The sequence below is a fragment of the Bemisia tabaci genome, unplaced genomic scaffold (assembly GCF_918797505.1).
Source record: "Bemisia tabaci unplaced genomic scaffold, PGI_BMITA_v3".
Taxonomy (NCBI): domain Eukaryota; kingdom Metazoa; phylum Arthropoda; class Insecta; order Hemiptera; family Aleyrodidae; genus Bemisia; species Bemisia tabaci.
Genome location: NW_027311762.1, coordinates 118,076 through 134,861, shown reverse-complemented (window position 1 = coordinate 134,861; position 16,786 = coordinate 118,076). Strand labels below are relative to the sequence as shown.

Sequence of the window (16,786 nt, the reverse complement as noted above, 5' to 3'; positions counted from 1 at the left end):
GGAAAAAGTGTAAGATGTCCTTTAAAATGTGTCATTTTAAACTGGACAAAATAATACCGCCAAAAGATGAAGTCCGGTGCCGTCGTTGACCATAACCTCAACCTCAATATCCATGAGGTTTTGTTTGTTATTGTTGTGGAAGTTTTAATCGGAACTTTAGTAATTGTAAACGAACTTTGGGGGGTCATGGAGGGTGTTGAAGTCAAATCATTCAAATGTTATAATTTTCGTTGTATTTTGTTTTGAATGAGGTGACCCTCATTCATCTAACGCGATTTTTGCAATGTCTGCAAAGTCTGTGACTCAGTCAACTGCTGATCTTCTCTCCAATCTTCCTATTCGACCAAAGGCAAGACGCAAGAACAATGTTAATGAAATTTCCACCGAATTTCTGAAAATGCTCAACATTTTCTCGAAAAAGACTCGCTTCCAACACAAGCACCTCACTGCAGTCACCGGTCCAAAACGTTCGAAAAATTCGATGTTAGTAGTTTCAAAAGCAAGAGAGCCTCGAGGTAAAGGAAAGCGGAAAACTATCTTCAGTGACAAAGAGCCAATGGTAATCGATTTAAGCAAAGCTAATGAGCCACCTCCCGACGCAAGTCTACCGGAAAAGGATTCTCTAGATGCTGACCAACTTGAAGGACTTAAATGGGAAGAGTGTCCGCCCATCTCTCCTGTGCAGAGTAAGAAAAATTCCAACAAGACTCCTTTACCTACAAATAAACTTGCAGAACCCAGTTTGTCAAGAAGAAAACCATGCCAAAACACTCCTACCGATATAGTGCATACCGTAATGACTTGGGAACCACCAATCATTTCTACTGCTCCGAAAATCAATTTGTTAGATATACGACATTCTTCTTTAGTTCCCTCAGAGCCTTCTTCTCTGCGCTGTTTTCCAAAGAAGAAGCCTATACAGGCTAAAAACACCATCAAATTGACCAAAGAATCAAGAAATTCGTCATCTGCTGCCAGATGTAGGACATTCACGAGAGTCCGTCCATCAGATAACTCACTAGGACAGTGCAAAGACAACAGTGCAACCTCTCAGAAGAATTTACTTGATAATGTTACACCAGATCCAAGGAATACTTCACTACGCCCTCCATCCAAGGATACTGAAAGCTCCTCTGCATCCACTGTCAACCACTTAAACCAACAACGTTGGGCCTCAGGGCTGAATAATCCACTTCTAAGTATACCTCGAAAGTTTGATAAGGTGTTTGATTCAACAAATCCCCATCAACCAAGAGGTATGCAAACTACTGCTAACAACAGCATAAAGTCGAAAAAGACTGTTGCCAAGCGTCAGTATAGAGGAAAAGTGTTACCAGGAACTTTTAAAATTTTTGAGGATATCTCCAGACCAACAAGTGGACATTACAGCAAACTTTTTGTTGGTGCAGCAAACACAGAGGTCTCATCTCAAAGTTTCAATGAATTTACCAAGACAATGATGAACGAAGACCCAGTCCTAAACAGGCTCCTGAGCAAATCTTCACTAACAGAAGCTAGAGAAATAGCCGACAGAAAGACTCAAAGAAGTGCATTTTCGGATTGGGCAAGGAGGGTTGACCCTGGAGGGGCATTGGAAACTGAAAAGCTTAAAGGTAAACTGAGTTTTGATCACATTTATACACCAATAAATAAAGTAAGTATAGGGATACAAACTTCACCAGCAAATTCACCATCACCTCCGCACGAAACTGAAGATAGCAGAGAGCCCTTTTCCCACATGAATGATGAGACATTTAAAAATTCTGATCGCTGCATTTCATCATTAGGAGGCAAAATCAAGGATAATGTACAAATCCCGAAACCACATGAAGATAAAGCGAAAGGGCCAACAAATGACCATGTTGACATATCTGAAGTTTCAGCATTTACGGGAACGGCAACTACACCTGCAAATTGTCACCCAAAGCTCCAGCACCGAGAAAGGCAGACTCCAAATGCAACAGTTTCTCTCTCTGGAATGGAGGCTGTGTTAGAAGCTGGATCATTCCTTCTGAGCGGTGTGCTACCAAATGGTTTTCACAATAATTCTATGAACAATGGAAATTTTAAACCCTATCCCTACGCTGATTTGTCAATGCAAATTGAAAATTCTGATGGTAATTATTACTTAATTAAGGTTTTCTTCTTGTAAAGATCACATGAGGGTTCTTAAGGTGCAGATATCACATGATTTCAGATTAAGGTGATTCGTCAAGCTCAAGTGACGTGGTCGAACTGGCATGCGATACATCACATCTTTTAGGTAAAAAATCTCGGCAGATTTTGAATTTTCAGCAAAAAAAAGGACGATAGCCCCTGCGCATGAGCCTGAAGAATCATTCTAAACCCAAAAATCGGCAAAATTCAGAGAAATGAAAACAGGATAGTGTTTGGAAAAAACCTCGCATTCGATACCGAAATCGATAGCTGAATCGAATGCGAGGTTTTTTTCCAAACACTATCCTGCTTTCATTTCTCTGAATTTTGCCGATTTTAAGGTTTAGAATGATTCTTTAGGCTCATGCGCAGGGGCTATCGTCCTTTTCTTTACTGAAAATTCAAAATCTGCCGAGATTTTTGATCTAAAAGATGCGATATATCGCATGCCAGTTCGACCACTTCTTTTGAGCTTGACGAATCACCTTAAAAACGAGCCTGAGTTTGTGACTCTGGTTTGCTAGTAAAATTAAAGCTGCTGACACCACCTTTTGCATCAGGCCCACCTCTATCTGCACCAGTAGATTGCATCATATAAGTTCCCCAATTTTCCTCCAAAACGGAGAGTTCTGAAGGTAGAAGTGCTGAATTTATTCTAATCTTATTAAGCTCAGCTTCAGTTTGGTTTACGGATGATGCAATAGCGGAAATATGCATCTCGGTTTGCAGCATTGCAGACCTCCTGTCATACTTCATTCTCTACCTGAGAGACTACTCATCATCATTTCTTGAAAACTTTTGTGATTTTTTCCTCCATGTGAGGAAAATTCTGTGACAACTTTAAGCCTTGATGCTGGGGCTCAGTCACCTTTTAAAAAATAAAATAGGAACAAAGATTTTCAAACACTGCAACCTAAATACGCATTTCTGCAGTTTTGATCAAATGGTTAGCGAGAAAATCAAGATTTTTTACAAGGATCTGTATCCGCAGCATAAATCCACCTTCAAGCAAGATGTCAGATTGCGCTAACTGCAAAATTGTTTCTCTGCTTGTGATATTATGTTCACCTATGAATTTTGGCCTTATGGAATTCTTACTATCAACCAAACCCAAGTGGTTTGGTCAGTTTCTCTCTCTTCATGAACTGCAAGTCAGCAATATGTAAGTCTTCGTATCGCATTTCACTTTTATATCACGCTTATTTTTGTCTTTCAGATCCTGTTGAAGATGAACATTTTTCACCTCCAAAACCTACCACGGTCATTTATTTCAAAAGTGAACCAGCATTAGACGATGGTAAGTATTGTCCCATAATTTTTCACCAGCAAAGATACGAAAGAAAGATAAATACTTAATTTACATTTTTCCCAGGAATCATACCGCTGGACCTCCTAGATCTAATAACTTTACCATAATGTTGGTAATCTTCCATTTATCCTCACTCAAGACTTTATTTAAAAGGTAATATCTTTGGTAAAAGCAGGTCAGAACTGATTTTTGGTTTTATATTATTACCTAGTAGCATCAACCGTTAAAAAAACTTTTGAAAAACTCCTACTTTTCGAATAGGCAACTCTGAAAAAACCTGTTAAAATGCTCTTAGGTATTAGGAAACCCTCTTTGGCTATTTTTTTAAGTAAAATTAACGAACGGTGAAATTTAAATGAAAGTGTTAAAAAAACTCTTAAAATATCAACTGCACCTAGTTTTTTTACACTAAAAATGTTTAAAAAACTACAGTAATTTTTCAAAAAAAATTTTAACACTTTTTTCTTAATTTTTACTTATTGTAAATTTTACTTAAAAAATAGCCTAAAAGATTTTCCCAATACGAATATCTGAACACTTTTTCCAGAGTTTTTGAAAACAATTTTAGGCCACTAGGGTAGGTTTTTATCAATTTGAAATCATTTTTTTATTCAAAATACTTATGGTGACAGCTTCATTTTAATGATCTTCAGTAAAGGTAAAATATAAACCAATGTTTAAAAAAAAGAAGAAGTTTATTAATATGTGGGTTAAAGAATTAATTTCAGAGAATTTCGTAGCTTGAATCATGTCCCCAAAAATTTTTGAAATGGAAACATGTATCAGAATGCTTAGATTCGTGTCTTGTCTAGTGGTGCATTCTGTTTCTTTTGAAAGGGTTGAAAGATGTGGCTGAGACGGAGATGAAATAAGATACATTGTATTATGATGAAATTTTTTTGGGGATGAATCTTCATGGCAACATTTAAATTACAGAATCAGAAAAATAGCATAGCAATATCAAACGCATGCTAATCAATCCCAAAGAGATCCGTCTCACATTTTATTCTTAATGTTTCAGAAAACTGTGAAAATTATAGTGATGAAAGGCTTCTTTTGGAGATGCCATCAGAAGACACTTTGGAAATAGGAAGAGATGCAACGAATCCATTGATTGATTGCGTAAAGGAGGAGATGGTCCCTGAAGAAACCGTTCCAAGTGAAAAAGTACAAAAACCAAATGAAAGCATTGATGCAGTTGTCAGAATCAAAGAGGAAATTTTGGATGAAAATGAACTCAATTTTTCAGAATCAGGTAACAGCTCTTGTGATATTTCTACAGGAAAAAAACCCCCAAGAGGCAGTGCAATACATACACAAAGTGAGCCAAGGACTGGAAATGAGTATATGGTTCATGCTATTGAAAGCCCAAGTTTCAATGATCTAAGAGCCACTGCGTCATCGACTCAGCCTCAAATCAAAATTGAGCTTGAAAGTGAAGATGAAAGTATAATGGACACAACAAATGAAGGCAGAATTTCAAAAGAAATCACAGCCGACTTCTCCAAGGACAGAACGGAAGAAATTGATTCACTTGATGTTTCAATCATGATTAAAACTGAAATAGAATCGGATACTGAAGACCAGTCAAAAGCGATGAATACTGATAACAGTAAAAGAGAAATTTCCCCTGACTCTTTGCCTAGAAGTGAACCCAGAGCTGAACTTAGAAATGCACTTATTTCTTCTAGCAATGTTCCTGTTAACAAAAGAGGTGAAAAGAAGGAAACTAAGATTTTGTTGGGGGGAACAAACGATGAAGTCTTGAAAAATCACTCTGAAGGCAAGTGTGTCTCAAACTTAGTACACTCTGAAAATGGTATGAACTCAACGTATGTCAATGAATCAGATTTGAGTCTTGTAAAAACTGAAGATGACATCGAATACAATAACAAGATGGACACAGATGATTATAGTGACAACAATAGTGCAATTGATGACTTTTTTATGATGGAAAGTCAAAATGAATCTGAAACATGCAACCTTGAGCTTGAGGAAAGTGGAAGTGAAAAAAACAACACCACGCACAGTCTGGGTGAGTTTGAAGATGGATCAGAAAATAGGCAGGAAAATTCAAATGGAGGCAGCATGAGTGGAATTTGTAAAGATGAAACTCTCGGTGCAAGCCTTATTTTGTCTCGATTAAATCAAGGAAAAGTCGAATTGAAAGGATTTTCATTTGATGCATTTGAACAACCTAAACCGTTCATTGTCAGAAAATCTGCTAAGCCAGTAGAAACAAGTGATCAACAAAGCCAGACTGAGACAGTTAGTGCCTTAATGTGGGAGCCATTAATGTCGTATGAACAATTGACGGACACAAAGTTAATCTTCTTTACCGGCATCAATAAGCTCAAATTCTCCCTCTTACATGGTTTTCTTTTTTCAGATCGTCGAATTATTACACATAGATTTCTTAGTGAAGAAAATCAGCTCCTTTTAACCCTATTCCACTACAGACACAAACCAGGGCATGAGTATCTGTCAGTACTTTTTGCAATATCGGTGTATCAAGTCGGTCGTATTTTATTCAAAGTTACGCAAAAGTTCAGGGATGCTGTGAAGGATGATTCATATTGGACTATGAAGAGTTATATGTGTTCAGTATCGCTTGTCATGGAGTGCCATGACTTTATGGCTCACATCTTACAAGCTGCCAATCAAGAGGATCCCTCTGAATTAAGTTGAGTTTTAGCATGTGTAATGAAGAGTGCGGTAAAGTCCAATTCACAATATCAAACTTCTCAACCGACATAACCGAAGGAAAAGTTGGATGGAAAGTCGGACGCAAAAAAATTCTATTTAATTACCGTTGAAGTGTGATGTCGTCATCAGTCTGCTGTTCGTGAAGATACAGTTTCAGCTCGTGTCGGTCGGAAGATTTCGTTCCAACTTTTCGTTCAACTTTCGAACGAACGAAAAGTTTAATGTGACGTCACATTCAAGTTTCCGTTCAATTTTTCATCAAATTGTCGTTTTCTCTCATTAGGATCACACTGTCCAACTTTTCATTCAACAATTGCAATCCAAGAGATGGATGAAAAGTTTGATAGTGTAAATTGGGCTTAAAAGCGAGGCATAATACTAGTAACCATATTTTCACTCCCAAAAAATTAGGATCCAAAAACTGGTTACTGATGGCCTTATGGGTGGAGGAGTTAAGAAATAGGAAGATTTCTTAGTTTGAAATTTCGATGAACACTTTTCAATTGTTACTGTTTAAAGTCTGATGTACCTACCTTAGTTCTATAAGTTTAAGGGACTGCCATTCCCTATTCCAGAAACTGCTCTTACTTCCAACTTTTTTAAATCTCCTTGCAGCTTGGTCATTGTTCCTTTCTTGGTCCAAAAAAAAGTATAGCTTTAATGTTCAATCCATATTATTCCAGCATGAAGGAAGCACATATTTTAAAGTAATGAAATTGAGGAATATTTTATTAATATTAAATCGGCAAATCAATCATTTTTTTTTTCCTACTTGTTTTTACTTTTCAATTTTTGAGCTCACAAATGTTGAACATTTGAAAGTCTAACAAAAAATTTCAAGGCACTTAATTTCACTCTTGTTCAACACCAGTATGGAGAATGAGGTTCTCAGAATCTATTACCATTCAGGAATTTCCATTGCTAGATATCAAAGATACTGATAATTAAAGTGAGATAGATTGAATGTGGAGTATGATACAAATTATGAATCTGTCAAAACTGGTAGCATAAAACTGAAGGGTTAGAAATTTTAGTTTCTCCTTTTGCTATTCAGTCACCTCTATTTTCTCTCCTTTCTTCTTGCTGTTTCAAATTCAAAGGAGTTTAAGTGTAGACTGATGAGTTGGTTATGAGTAAATTAAGATTTGGTGTCCTCTCAATTTTTAAATGTTCAATCTAACCAATCCTTTCCATCTTTTTTGCATACAGTGGTAAAAGAATCAACAAATATAGGGCTCATTTTAACAAAATTTAGTTCTTAACCAAAAAATGAACCTTTTACAAAAAAGCTGTAACAGTTCACTTGCTGCACTAAGAATTTTTATCGAAGAATTTGGTTATTTAATAAAGAGCAGCTGTTCTCTTAATGCATGTGATGTTAAAAAAATAGGGGGGGGGGGGGGGGTTGAAGAACCATGAGCGCATAATTGAACTTCATCATGATTAACTCTTAGTTCAACCTTTGTTACCTGCACTAACCTTTTTTGATCAATACATTGAGCGGCTAAATAAAAAATTTCATGCCAAGTATCACATATCAATGTAGTCTTGAGCGCAGAGAGAAACTGCCAACAAAAAATATTAGACTTGGTCGTTGAAATTCACTGTTCGATCTATTCTCACCTCTATGTTTTTTTCTTTCTCTTATTTTTCGAAGAAGTGACAGTCTCTTAAGTTAGTACAAGAATTTCCTTAGATTTGTACTTCTTTTAATCTTCATTAAGAATTGTTTAATATTGTTACATTTATTTTTTTCCTAGAAAATGTGTAAAGTGTACATATAGTTATTTACTGTTAATGTTTGTATTTCTTGTAAGAAATATAGTTGAAGAACTTTTATTTTGAAAAAGAATGCGAAATTTTGATTTTTATGCAAGGTCTATCAAAAACTTTCACAGCAGATTTTCACAGAATAGGTTTTTGAAGATGATTAAAAGCAAACTTAATTCAATTTTTAGCTTGACTCTTTGCCCTCAAATCTTTTTTAGGATTACCCTTCCTGCACTCTATTTAAATACATGGGCATATGCCCTTACATGAGTATAGTAGTCCTAGAGCCTGACGATATTTAGTTACAAAATCGTGACACAAGTTTTGAGCACTTAAATCTGCACGGATGCGAAAATGGTTGTCTGCCAAAAAATGGCACACACTTCAACGTTGCAGACAACCATATTCTGTGTCAGTACGTGTAAGTATCGATTTAAGTGGTCATAACTTGTGTCACGAGTTTCCCATTAACTATTGCCTGGCTCTCGGAATATAGTTGAGCTGGTGAATCAATTTTATTGCACTCAAGTGCAGAACCATACTGGCATAAGAACGAGCTACCAGCAATCTTTGGCAGTCAAAATTCTGTCAAGTATCTCTGATAGTTGATGAACATCCCTGAAGAGTGCAGTACCTCATTTTACCACTTGAGAGCCGAGTTTTCGGTCAGCTGAAGGTCAACATGAACAAAGCCCATGAAGCACTCGTTGACTGGTAGTTGACATTTGAGTGCAAAGAGTCAAAACGCCAGAATTCCTTAAAAATTATCAGACTTTAAGTAAACTTAAATCCTGATTTTGCACTTCATTGCGACATCTATTGATCCACCCCCAAATAATAAATAAATTGCTTTTATACTTTTGAATATCTGTACAAGTTTCCCATAGGATGTCCCAGTGTTTTTAGAAATATGAAAGATTTATAGGAAAGCTTACTCTCTTCTAGAAATCATCGGACGTGTCTCGATTTCCACAAGAGTCCTATTCTCCATGGGTTTCTATGCTCCTCAAGGCTCATGTAGAAATTTAGATACGCCCTTACATCAAAGGAACAACGAAATGCGTAGTATTCTGCCATGATAAGAAAAAACGTGGTATGAGCCTTCAGCCGTTGCCAAACTTCCTAGGACTAATCACGAATTTGAGAGAAAAATTGTAGGTATTTTTCTTCCCAATTATCAGAGAATTTTTTTGGAAAGTGTCTAAAAATTGAAATGAAAAATTTTCATAACTTTCTTTATAAATAAGTATTTTCTGAGAGTAAATTTGTATTCAAATTTTTATTCGGCAAGGATTGATTTTTAGAGAACGTCGTATGATTTAAAAATTATCAATTGGTTGATCTCCTACCATATTACTCTAACTACATTTGCAAATCCAGTTTGATAATATCCAACTCAGGTATTCGGACTCCCAGTACATTAAAATTTAATGGACATCAACTATTGAAATAAAAAACTCAGGAAGTGAAAAACAAGAGAAAATTTTTGTAAAAAAGATTAATTTTAATGCCACAGTAATAGTTTTAAAAACACATAGCATTTAACAAAATTAGTTATTACTTCACAATTGCACCATTCTAAACTTACAGATATAACTAAATAAATAGTATTTTACAAGTAACAATCAAAGGAGTGGATGATAATTACATGAATTTACCTAACGATGAATACAAATATATTATCTGTCATTTTTCATAACATCTTTGAGTATGGACCCTGAGTTTCTATTGACAGGAAATTGTGGAATGTTTGGCAGAGAGGCTTCTGACAGTAACACTGATCCTGATGGAGAACGACGGTGAGCCGTCACATTTGTCTGAAAAATAGAGGTTACGATAGGATTAATGCTTTAAAATTTCAAGACTAAGATGGATGTTAGGCAGATGAAACTGAGCGTAGATAAATAAATTGGTAAATTGTTTTCATTGAAGCATCAAATGGAAAGATGATACAAAACAGACGTTCAATCCTCCGTTGAAACAGTTATTTTGATCAGAGGCCGATTCGTGCACACACACGAGCTAACCAAGCGTCAGCTTTGAACAAGAGATTTTGAGGAGTGCAGGATTTTGAATTGTCGCAAATTGAAAGGATGGGATGAATGAATCCTTGCTCAAAACTGTGGAGTAAAATTTTTGAAGGGTTCTTCTCCACACAGCAAAAAGGATAAATCAGGGGCTGTCCATTATTCGATGGCATAAGTCTGCAATCACATATCTCGTTTGCAGTGTCTGAAAATCTCCGCCTCTATGTTATTTTTTTTAAAGGAGGACAAATTGACATCATTCCTTAAAGTTTATGCAGAATTTTCTTCGCACAGAGAAGAAAAATCACAGCAGTTTTAAAGAATTGCCGTTGAGTGGTATTCTATTTAAAAAATAAAGTATAACAGGAAGTCTGCAACGTTGCAAACCGAGTTATGTGATTGCCGACTTACACCGTCAAATTACGTAATGCTCCAGAGAGAGAGTAGGTCGTCATAATTTTGTGGCTGAGAGTGACAAGGGGTGGGATGGTGTCAAGCTCAGTATCATGTTGTAGCAGTACATACATACTGAATTGTCACTTATTTTTTTTCTTTTTAAGTCACATGTCCCAAGTTTTTTGTCTTGTTCTTTCTTGTCCCTTGAAATACAGAGCCTTTCATTAACATGGGCTACGCCCTCCCCAGTTTTCAGAGAGAAAATTTCTCTCCAGTTTTTTCCTGTGCGAAAGTTGGGGGTGGGTGTCGAGGTAAATATCAAGTTGTTATTATGAGGGTGTCTGGAACAGCGTTACGCTTGTATCACAAGGGGGTGGGTGGGTGTCAAAAAAGCAGAAAGGTTGCGTAACGTAATTTACGGATAACCCCTAAGCACATATAGTTACATATAATTAGGATGAAGACGGTTTTGTAATGCAAGGTGCAGAGTAACAAACAAAAATTTGTGCTGAAATGTTTGGGTAATATTAAAATGGAGTGAGTTTAGAAGAAAGGAACCAAGCCACACTAGGTAGTTATCATGAAAAAGAGATTACAAGTTTTATCCTTCCTCAGGGCGCTATGTTAAAAATGACTTTTAACCCCTGTCGTTTCACTCTCTAAATTTTTTTTTATCAACTTGGAATCTCTGACAAGGGAAAGTGTAAGACCAGTTGGCTCAAACTGTTCCTACTTTATTTTCTTCCGAAATGTAACTTGGTTCCTTTACGGTTAATTTAGTCTGAGTAATATTCTCAGAGTAATTTCTGTTCTCGATTAGTAAGAATTATTTACTAACTTATGTATACCATGTTACAATGAAGCAAGTTGAGCAAAATTATTTTGATGGACTAGTGAAGTAGAAATACTTACATTTGATTTATTTTCAGGGATCATCTTCAAGACATTTTGCGGCTGAGACTCATTCTCTAAAAATTTGATAAAAGCCTCTGATAATGACTGAAACAAAAGAGAAAAATCACAGAGGATAAGTTCAGAAGAAAAAGATATTTTAAAATTACAAAAGTATGTATAGTACTGTGTTGATAGATCCCGTTTCACATAAATTGAGGAGACTGCTGCAAACACAGCCCATACGCAAAAACCTTCTATTTAGAAAAATGCATTTAAAGTTTGAAATTGTTGATAACTTGTTGCGTTTTTGAGAAAATGAATGAGTTTTCTTGCATTCTCATGGTTAGAATCCTTGTCAAAGAAGGGTTTATGCATAGGCTATTTTTTCAGCTGCCTCCTCAACTAACCTATTTTTCTAGTTTTACCAGATACTGTAACGACTGAAAGTCAGGTATGTGAAATGAATGAACGTATCTTGGACGTTTTAGAAAATTTTTATGTACCATTCTGCCCAATTCCTTTTCCTCTCAAATTTGGATGATGAGTCAACTGCCCTAGTCACATAATCATGTTTTGATGGTTAAGGCTTATGGATTAGCTAGTTAAAAATAATTTATCAGACCGAACACCAATTTTCAACGGTCAACATTAATAGAGATACCCCTCATTGAAAAACACACTGTAAAATATCCATCACAGTGGTGCATGCTATGGTTTCTTCTGACTTGGTTTCATGAATCAATGATAAGCACATCTGCACTAGTTGCTCAATGTAAAACAAAGATGAAACTGAAGTGGAAGGAACCACAGTATGTACTATCGCAGTGAATGATGTCTATGCCATATTTTTCAGAGGGCAATACCTTTGTGAATATTGGAAATTTGACGATTGGACAGATTTGACTATTTTTTACGGACCACTAAAATACGATTCTGTAACTAGCGCAAGTGCCCCATTCAAAACTGAGAAATATGTAAAGAGGGTCACTCACAAAAACTTAAAAAACAATCAAAGTGCAAGATTTTGATCCTTTGAAGAAGGATGTAAGGATTTTGATTTGAATGGCTGTTCTTTACAGATTAAAATGTTTGTTCTCAACAGCATATACTGGTAGAGGATTTTAAAGACAAGTGAATAGCACTACATTCTCTTCTTCTTGCAGATCACTCAAATAGATACTCACTTGGAAATGGGATGCATTGCCTCCGGGCTCGAGCCCCACACGCTGCTTGTCTTCTTTGCTCATGTCAAGGACAGTTGCCAAAACGTTTAAAGCTTGTGTTCTGCCATTGATTGGGGCACTGAGATACCCAACGACTAGATTTCGTACCAAACACCTTAAAAATAATCAGAAAAGGCAGTTCAGAAGAGGAGAAATGGAAAAAAGCTTTTTACAAAATTAAGGACAGTTGTTTCACAGCTCCAAAAGATTTTCCTTAAATTTGTAAAAATTTAGTGTGCTTAGAGTTTATGTAATTAAGACTGGGAGTGCCCAAACATTTGCTTTACTTAAAACGGATGAAATACTACTAGAGATTCTGAGACCCTGCAACCGAGAGGTGCCCTTTCTGCATTAAGCGCTTTTATTAAATAAGTAGATACTGCAAAATTAATCTGGTATAAGTAGGTACGCAAACAACATGAACGAGTAACCTATAGGGGGAATAAGAAAATGCAAGAAAATAAATTTTCATGAAAAAAGTATGATCAATTTATCTGTAGAATAAAAACGGTAAATTTTATGAACAATTTTAAATGCTTCTTCTTAGTTTGAAAATGAAGCTGAAAAAATGACTTGTAGGCTGTTCAGCAAAAACATTCCCAAAATAGTACTTTTACATTCTCATTACCTGTCTATTTTGCTTTCTGTTCCACGGCTCACGGCATCGATCTTAGCTTCCGCCTTGCTTAATTTTGCTTTTAACTCAGCAACTGAAAAAAACAAAAAATAAAATATGAGTGCTCATTGAAAGGAACTATATATTTTCCTTTTTCAATTTTGGCAGTGATGCTCAGAGATCATCAGGATGATGCTTGATGTTTAGATGACATCATATTCATCATTGAATTAAAAAAGTGGTAACTGAAACTGAACGCAGAGTGCCCTGATGGCCCGCTGGAGTTGACACAAAATGTTTAATTTTTCCAGCTGCCATTAGAATCTTGGAAATCAGAGGGGGAAAAATATCGTTTGTTTACTTCCTCATGATGTTTCTTAAAAAAGTAGACTAATTAACTTCTTTCTGAGAAATGACTGTATTTTTCTTTGGTTGAGCAGTAAAAATAAAATGGATTACGATTGTAAATACATATTGAAAGGAGTTGAATTTTAGTTTCGTTTTGTTTAAAATATAATGAGTGACCGAATAAGACAAATTATTATCCTAATAGTTTAGATGGATGCTGAATTATCAAGTGCTCTTGGTTGGACGCAGCAGTCTAAAAAACATGTATTACTAAGACCTGAGCATTACATTTGTAAATTGTTCGATTCTTTGTTTTGAAAGAGTAGGAAAAAGGTGAGGGGAGGGGGGGGGGAGCATGGATTGTTTGAAATTTCACCTATTAAATCAACGTCAATTGAAATTGTCAGGTTGAAAAATTTCAAACATGATTCTTTCATATTTAATATATTATGTTTGAAATTGATCAAGTTTTATATGCAGAAACTTCTGATCAAAATACGGGAGGAAAAAGAACCCTCTCGAAAGACTTCAAATCTTACACATTGGAACTTAGAACAATCCTCTTTCCCCTACTTCAAAGATTTTAACAAAAATATAATAATATTTAGGCACAAAAGACAGTGTTGAACCGCGTGAGAACTTTTGTTTACACTACACTATGGACATAAAATTAATAAACTAGCTATGAGAAAAGTATCAGATGAATAAAAATAGACAAATGAGTAAATAAATTGGAATAAAAAAGAAAAATAAATGAATGGATTGATACACTTAGGTTGAATATGTATGTGGATTGTTAAATTAAAAAAATCATAAACTAAAAACAGAAGGAGATGCAGAAGATAAGTCATTCGGGCAATAAACAGTTGAAAGATACGAAGAAATGAAGAGACGAATTGGTCTGGCGATCGGAGAGCATTGCACAGGTATTCGAAGTGAAAAAATACTCAAATATCTGATGTAATACTCAACGACCAACAGCCACGACATGCGATGAGCGTTGAGCAGCAGACAGCGGCCAACAAAATGCAAGTAGTTCATGCTAAACAGCTGAGTCATTCAAATTAGAGCGTTGAATTAGATAAGCCAAGTTTATTCCATAGACATAATAGTTTATTTCGGACAATTCTCAGACTTTGCTTTTGGTAAGATATAAGATATCCTCCACGGATAGAAAAAGACTGGCTATTACTCCATCAAGATAAATGATAATACAAGTTTTCTGAGTATAGGAGAATAGTTTATGAGGAAAGAAGAAACCTAACTTTTACTGAAAATAAGGAAGAACTGATGGATACGAGTTGAGAGGTAAAAATCAATTGACAATAATCAAATACTTCGAAGTTTTAAGATTTGTTTCTTTTCTCCTCGAATTCTGAGCGAGAAACTTTTTAATATTTCTCAGAAAAATGTTTCAATCTGGAAAATTCTCCATCCAGACTAATATTTTCTTGATTGATAAATCTCAAAGAACCCGCGTTTTTAAAAAAAATTGGCAACCTTTAGAAACTTGGTCCAGAATGGATAAATGAATTTACTAATGTGTTTTGATTGTGGCTTTTCAAAATTCCTATTCTCATTATTTTTTTCAAGAGAGCATTTCCTGAAATTTCTGCATAAACATTTCAGAGTATACTTTCTCAAGGGGATTTCTCTTCTTTTTTTTCCATAAACACACAACTTCTTTGTGGTTGTCATAGAACCAAAAATGAGAGGCTACAGTGCTTAGAGATCAAAACTGTAGGGTACGTATGCAATGCCTAACAGAGGCATGGAGCTGAGCTCTGGAAGGTGCGCTGAAATTTTAGAATTTCAGTTTTCATCTTGATACTGGAACCTTCAATGCAGTAATTAAAGTCTCTAGTTCATGAAATGCTATTTCAAATTTCTTTGGATTTTTATCCCACCTACAAATACTAGCAAAAAAAAATATTTATAGTTCTTAGTTTCTTCTTAACTTCTCTTGTGTGAAAATCTTAGACAACATTTCATTTCAATTTTATTTTCTTTAAAAAAGAAGCATTATGACTGATTTTTTTTGTTAACAAAATCGAGGAAGGAAGCAGGAAGCCCCCTCTTATCACTTCAAATACAATTGTTGGTTGTTCAGAATTTGAATTTTGATTGATCAGGCAAAAAAATTTAGTGGCAACTACGCATTGGGTCCAAATAATAAGAAAGAAAACAGCATAAAAAAATCTACAAAATCTACAGTAAAAATAGCCAGGTTGATATCTGAAGCATGCTTTAGAAACATCCCTACCTTTACATGATGATTACAAGATTACAGAAAAAAAGAAGTTAAAATGGTGAAGAAAGAAAATTCATGGATAATAACTCTATTTATACGGGTTAAAACAAAGAAAAAATAATTCAGATAATCGTTAAATAAATACAAGCATTATAGGAACTACAAAAAATAGACAGCTCTTAGACATTGCAATTTATTAATATCATTAATATGAAATTGTATAACAACCTATTCTTCTCTTTTATTTTATTGATTCCTCAGATATCTCTTCGAAAATTGTTCGTACATTCTGATGACAAAAATCAAGAGGGAGCGATCAAGTGTTAGGTACTTTTTGGCGACACCTTTTTTATGTATTTTTCTCACCCCCCCCCCCTTTCTCATAAAATTGTGATACACAAGACAGGATCTCACCCAATTTTTCTTTGCTACAAAACAAAATATTGCCTAATAAGTTTTTACTTTTAAAAAGCATGCAATCTTTTTTAATTCAGATCATTATGGAACACAGGGCTTTGTCCCTCTGAGGTCCATAAATCTATGGAGACTAAGGAGTGTACAATTTATTTCGAATTTGGATTATGACACGACCCAGGGTTTTGGCCTCTATCCCGATGTTTTACACAAATCGTCGCTCCACTGACGTAAGGGCGTATCTCGATTTGCGTATGAGCCCCGGAAAACATGAAGTCTTATGGAAAACAAGGCTCACGAGGAATTCAAGATACGCCCTTACGTCAGAGAAACGACGAAATGTAAGCCTTCCTCCTATTAAGTGCGTTACATAATACTTGAGCGCTCCCTCATCGATTCTCTCTTTTCAAAAAATATCTCACCATAGACATATAATACAATCTAGACCACAGGTGCATCTTTTTTGATGAGACCATAGATAGGCAACCCGGATTGCATATAGTACAGCAAATTGCGAGGAATAAACTACCTTCAGGCATCCAATACTACACATAAATCACGTTGCAGTAATTATCCCCCTAGCTTTCATACCTCTTCCACCTTAAGTCAGACCCTATACGCGGTCCAGATTATATTATAAGTCTATGTAACTTACACTGGGCAGAAAACATGCAT

General features: G+C 35.5%; 2 protein-coding genes across 2 annotated transcripts in view; one reads left to right on the top strand and one right to left on the bottom strand.

The window, feature by feature from the left end:
• The first annotated feature begins 99 nt into the window (after positions 1 to 99).
• Positions 100 to 8,024, top strand: LOC140225880 (uncharacterized). The gene is made up of 3 exons (XM_072305870.1): positions 100 to 2,117; positions 3,374 to 3,454; positions 4,488 to 8,024. The coding sequence occupies exons 1-3, from the start codon at positions 284 to 286 to the stop codon at positions 6,152 to 6,154; spliced, it is 3,582 nt and encodes a 1,193-aa protein (XP_072161971.1). The 5' UTR covers positions 100 to 283; the 3' UTR covers positions 6,155 to 8,024.
• A 1,401-nt stretch (positions 8,025 to 9,425) lies between these two features.
• Positions 9,426 to 16,786, bottom strand: part of LOC140225879 (uncharacterized) — a 74,748-nt gene continuing 67,387 nt past the window's right edge. The window contains exons 17-20 of the mRNA XM_072305869.1: positions 13,111 to 13,192; positions 12,444 to 12,597; positions 11,278 to 11,364; positions 9,426 to 9,759 (exon numbers count right to left, since the gene is read on the bottom strand). Of these exons, the coding sequence (XP_072161970.1) occupies positions 9,622 to 9,759; positions 11,278 to 11,364; positions 12,444 to 12,597; positions 13,111 to 13,192 (461 nt within the window). The 3' untranslated portion in view covers positions 9,426 to 9,621. The remainder of the gene's footprint in view (positions 9,760 to 11,277; positions 11,365 to 12,443; positions 12,598 to 13,110; positions 13,193 to 16,786) is intronic.

Excerpts from the sequence above, each read along its gene's own strand:
- LOC140225880 (XM_072305870.1), top strand. The coding sequence starts at position 284 with ATGTCTGCAAAGTCTGTGACTCAGTCAACTGCTGATCTTCTCTCCAAT. Across the intron at positions 2,118-3,373 it reads GCAAATTGAAAATTCTGATG|ATCCTGTTGAAGATGAACAT; the intron begins GTAATTATTACT and ends TTTGTCTTTCAG. Across the intron at positions 3,455-4,487 it reads TGAACCAGCATTAGACGATG|AAAACTGTGAAAATTATAGT; the intron begins GTAAGTATTGTC and ends TTAATGTTTCAG.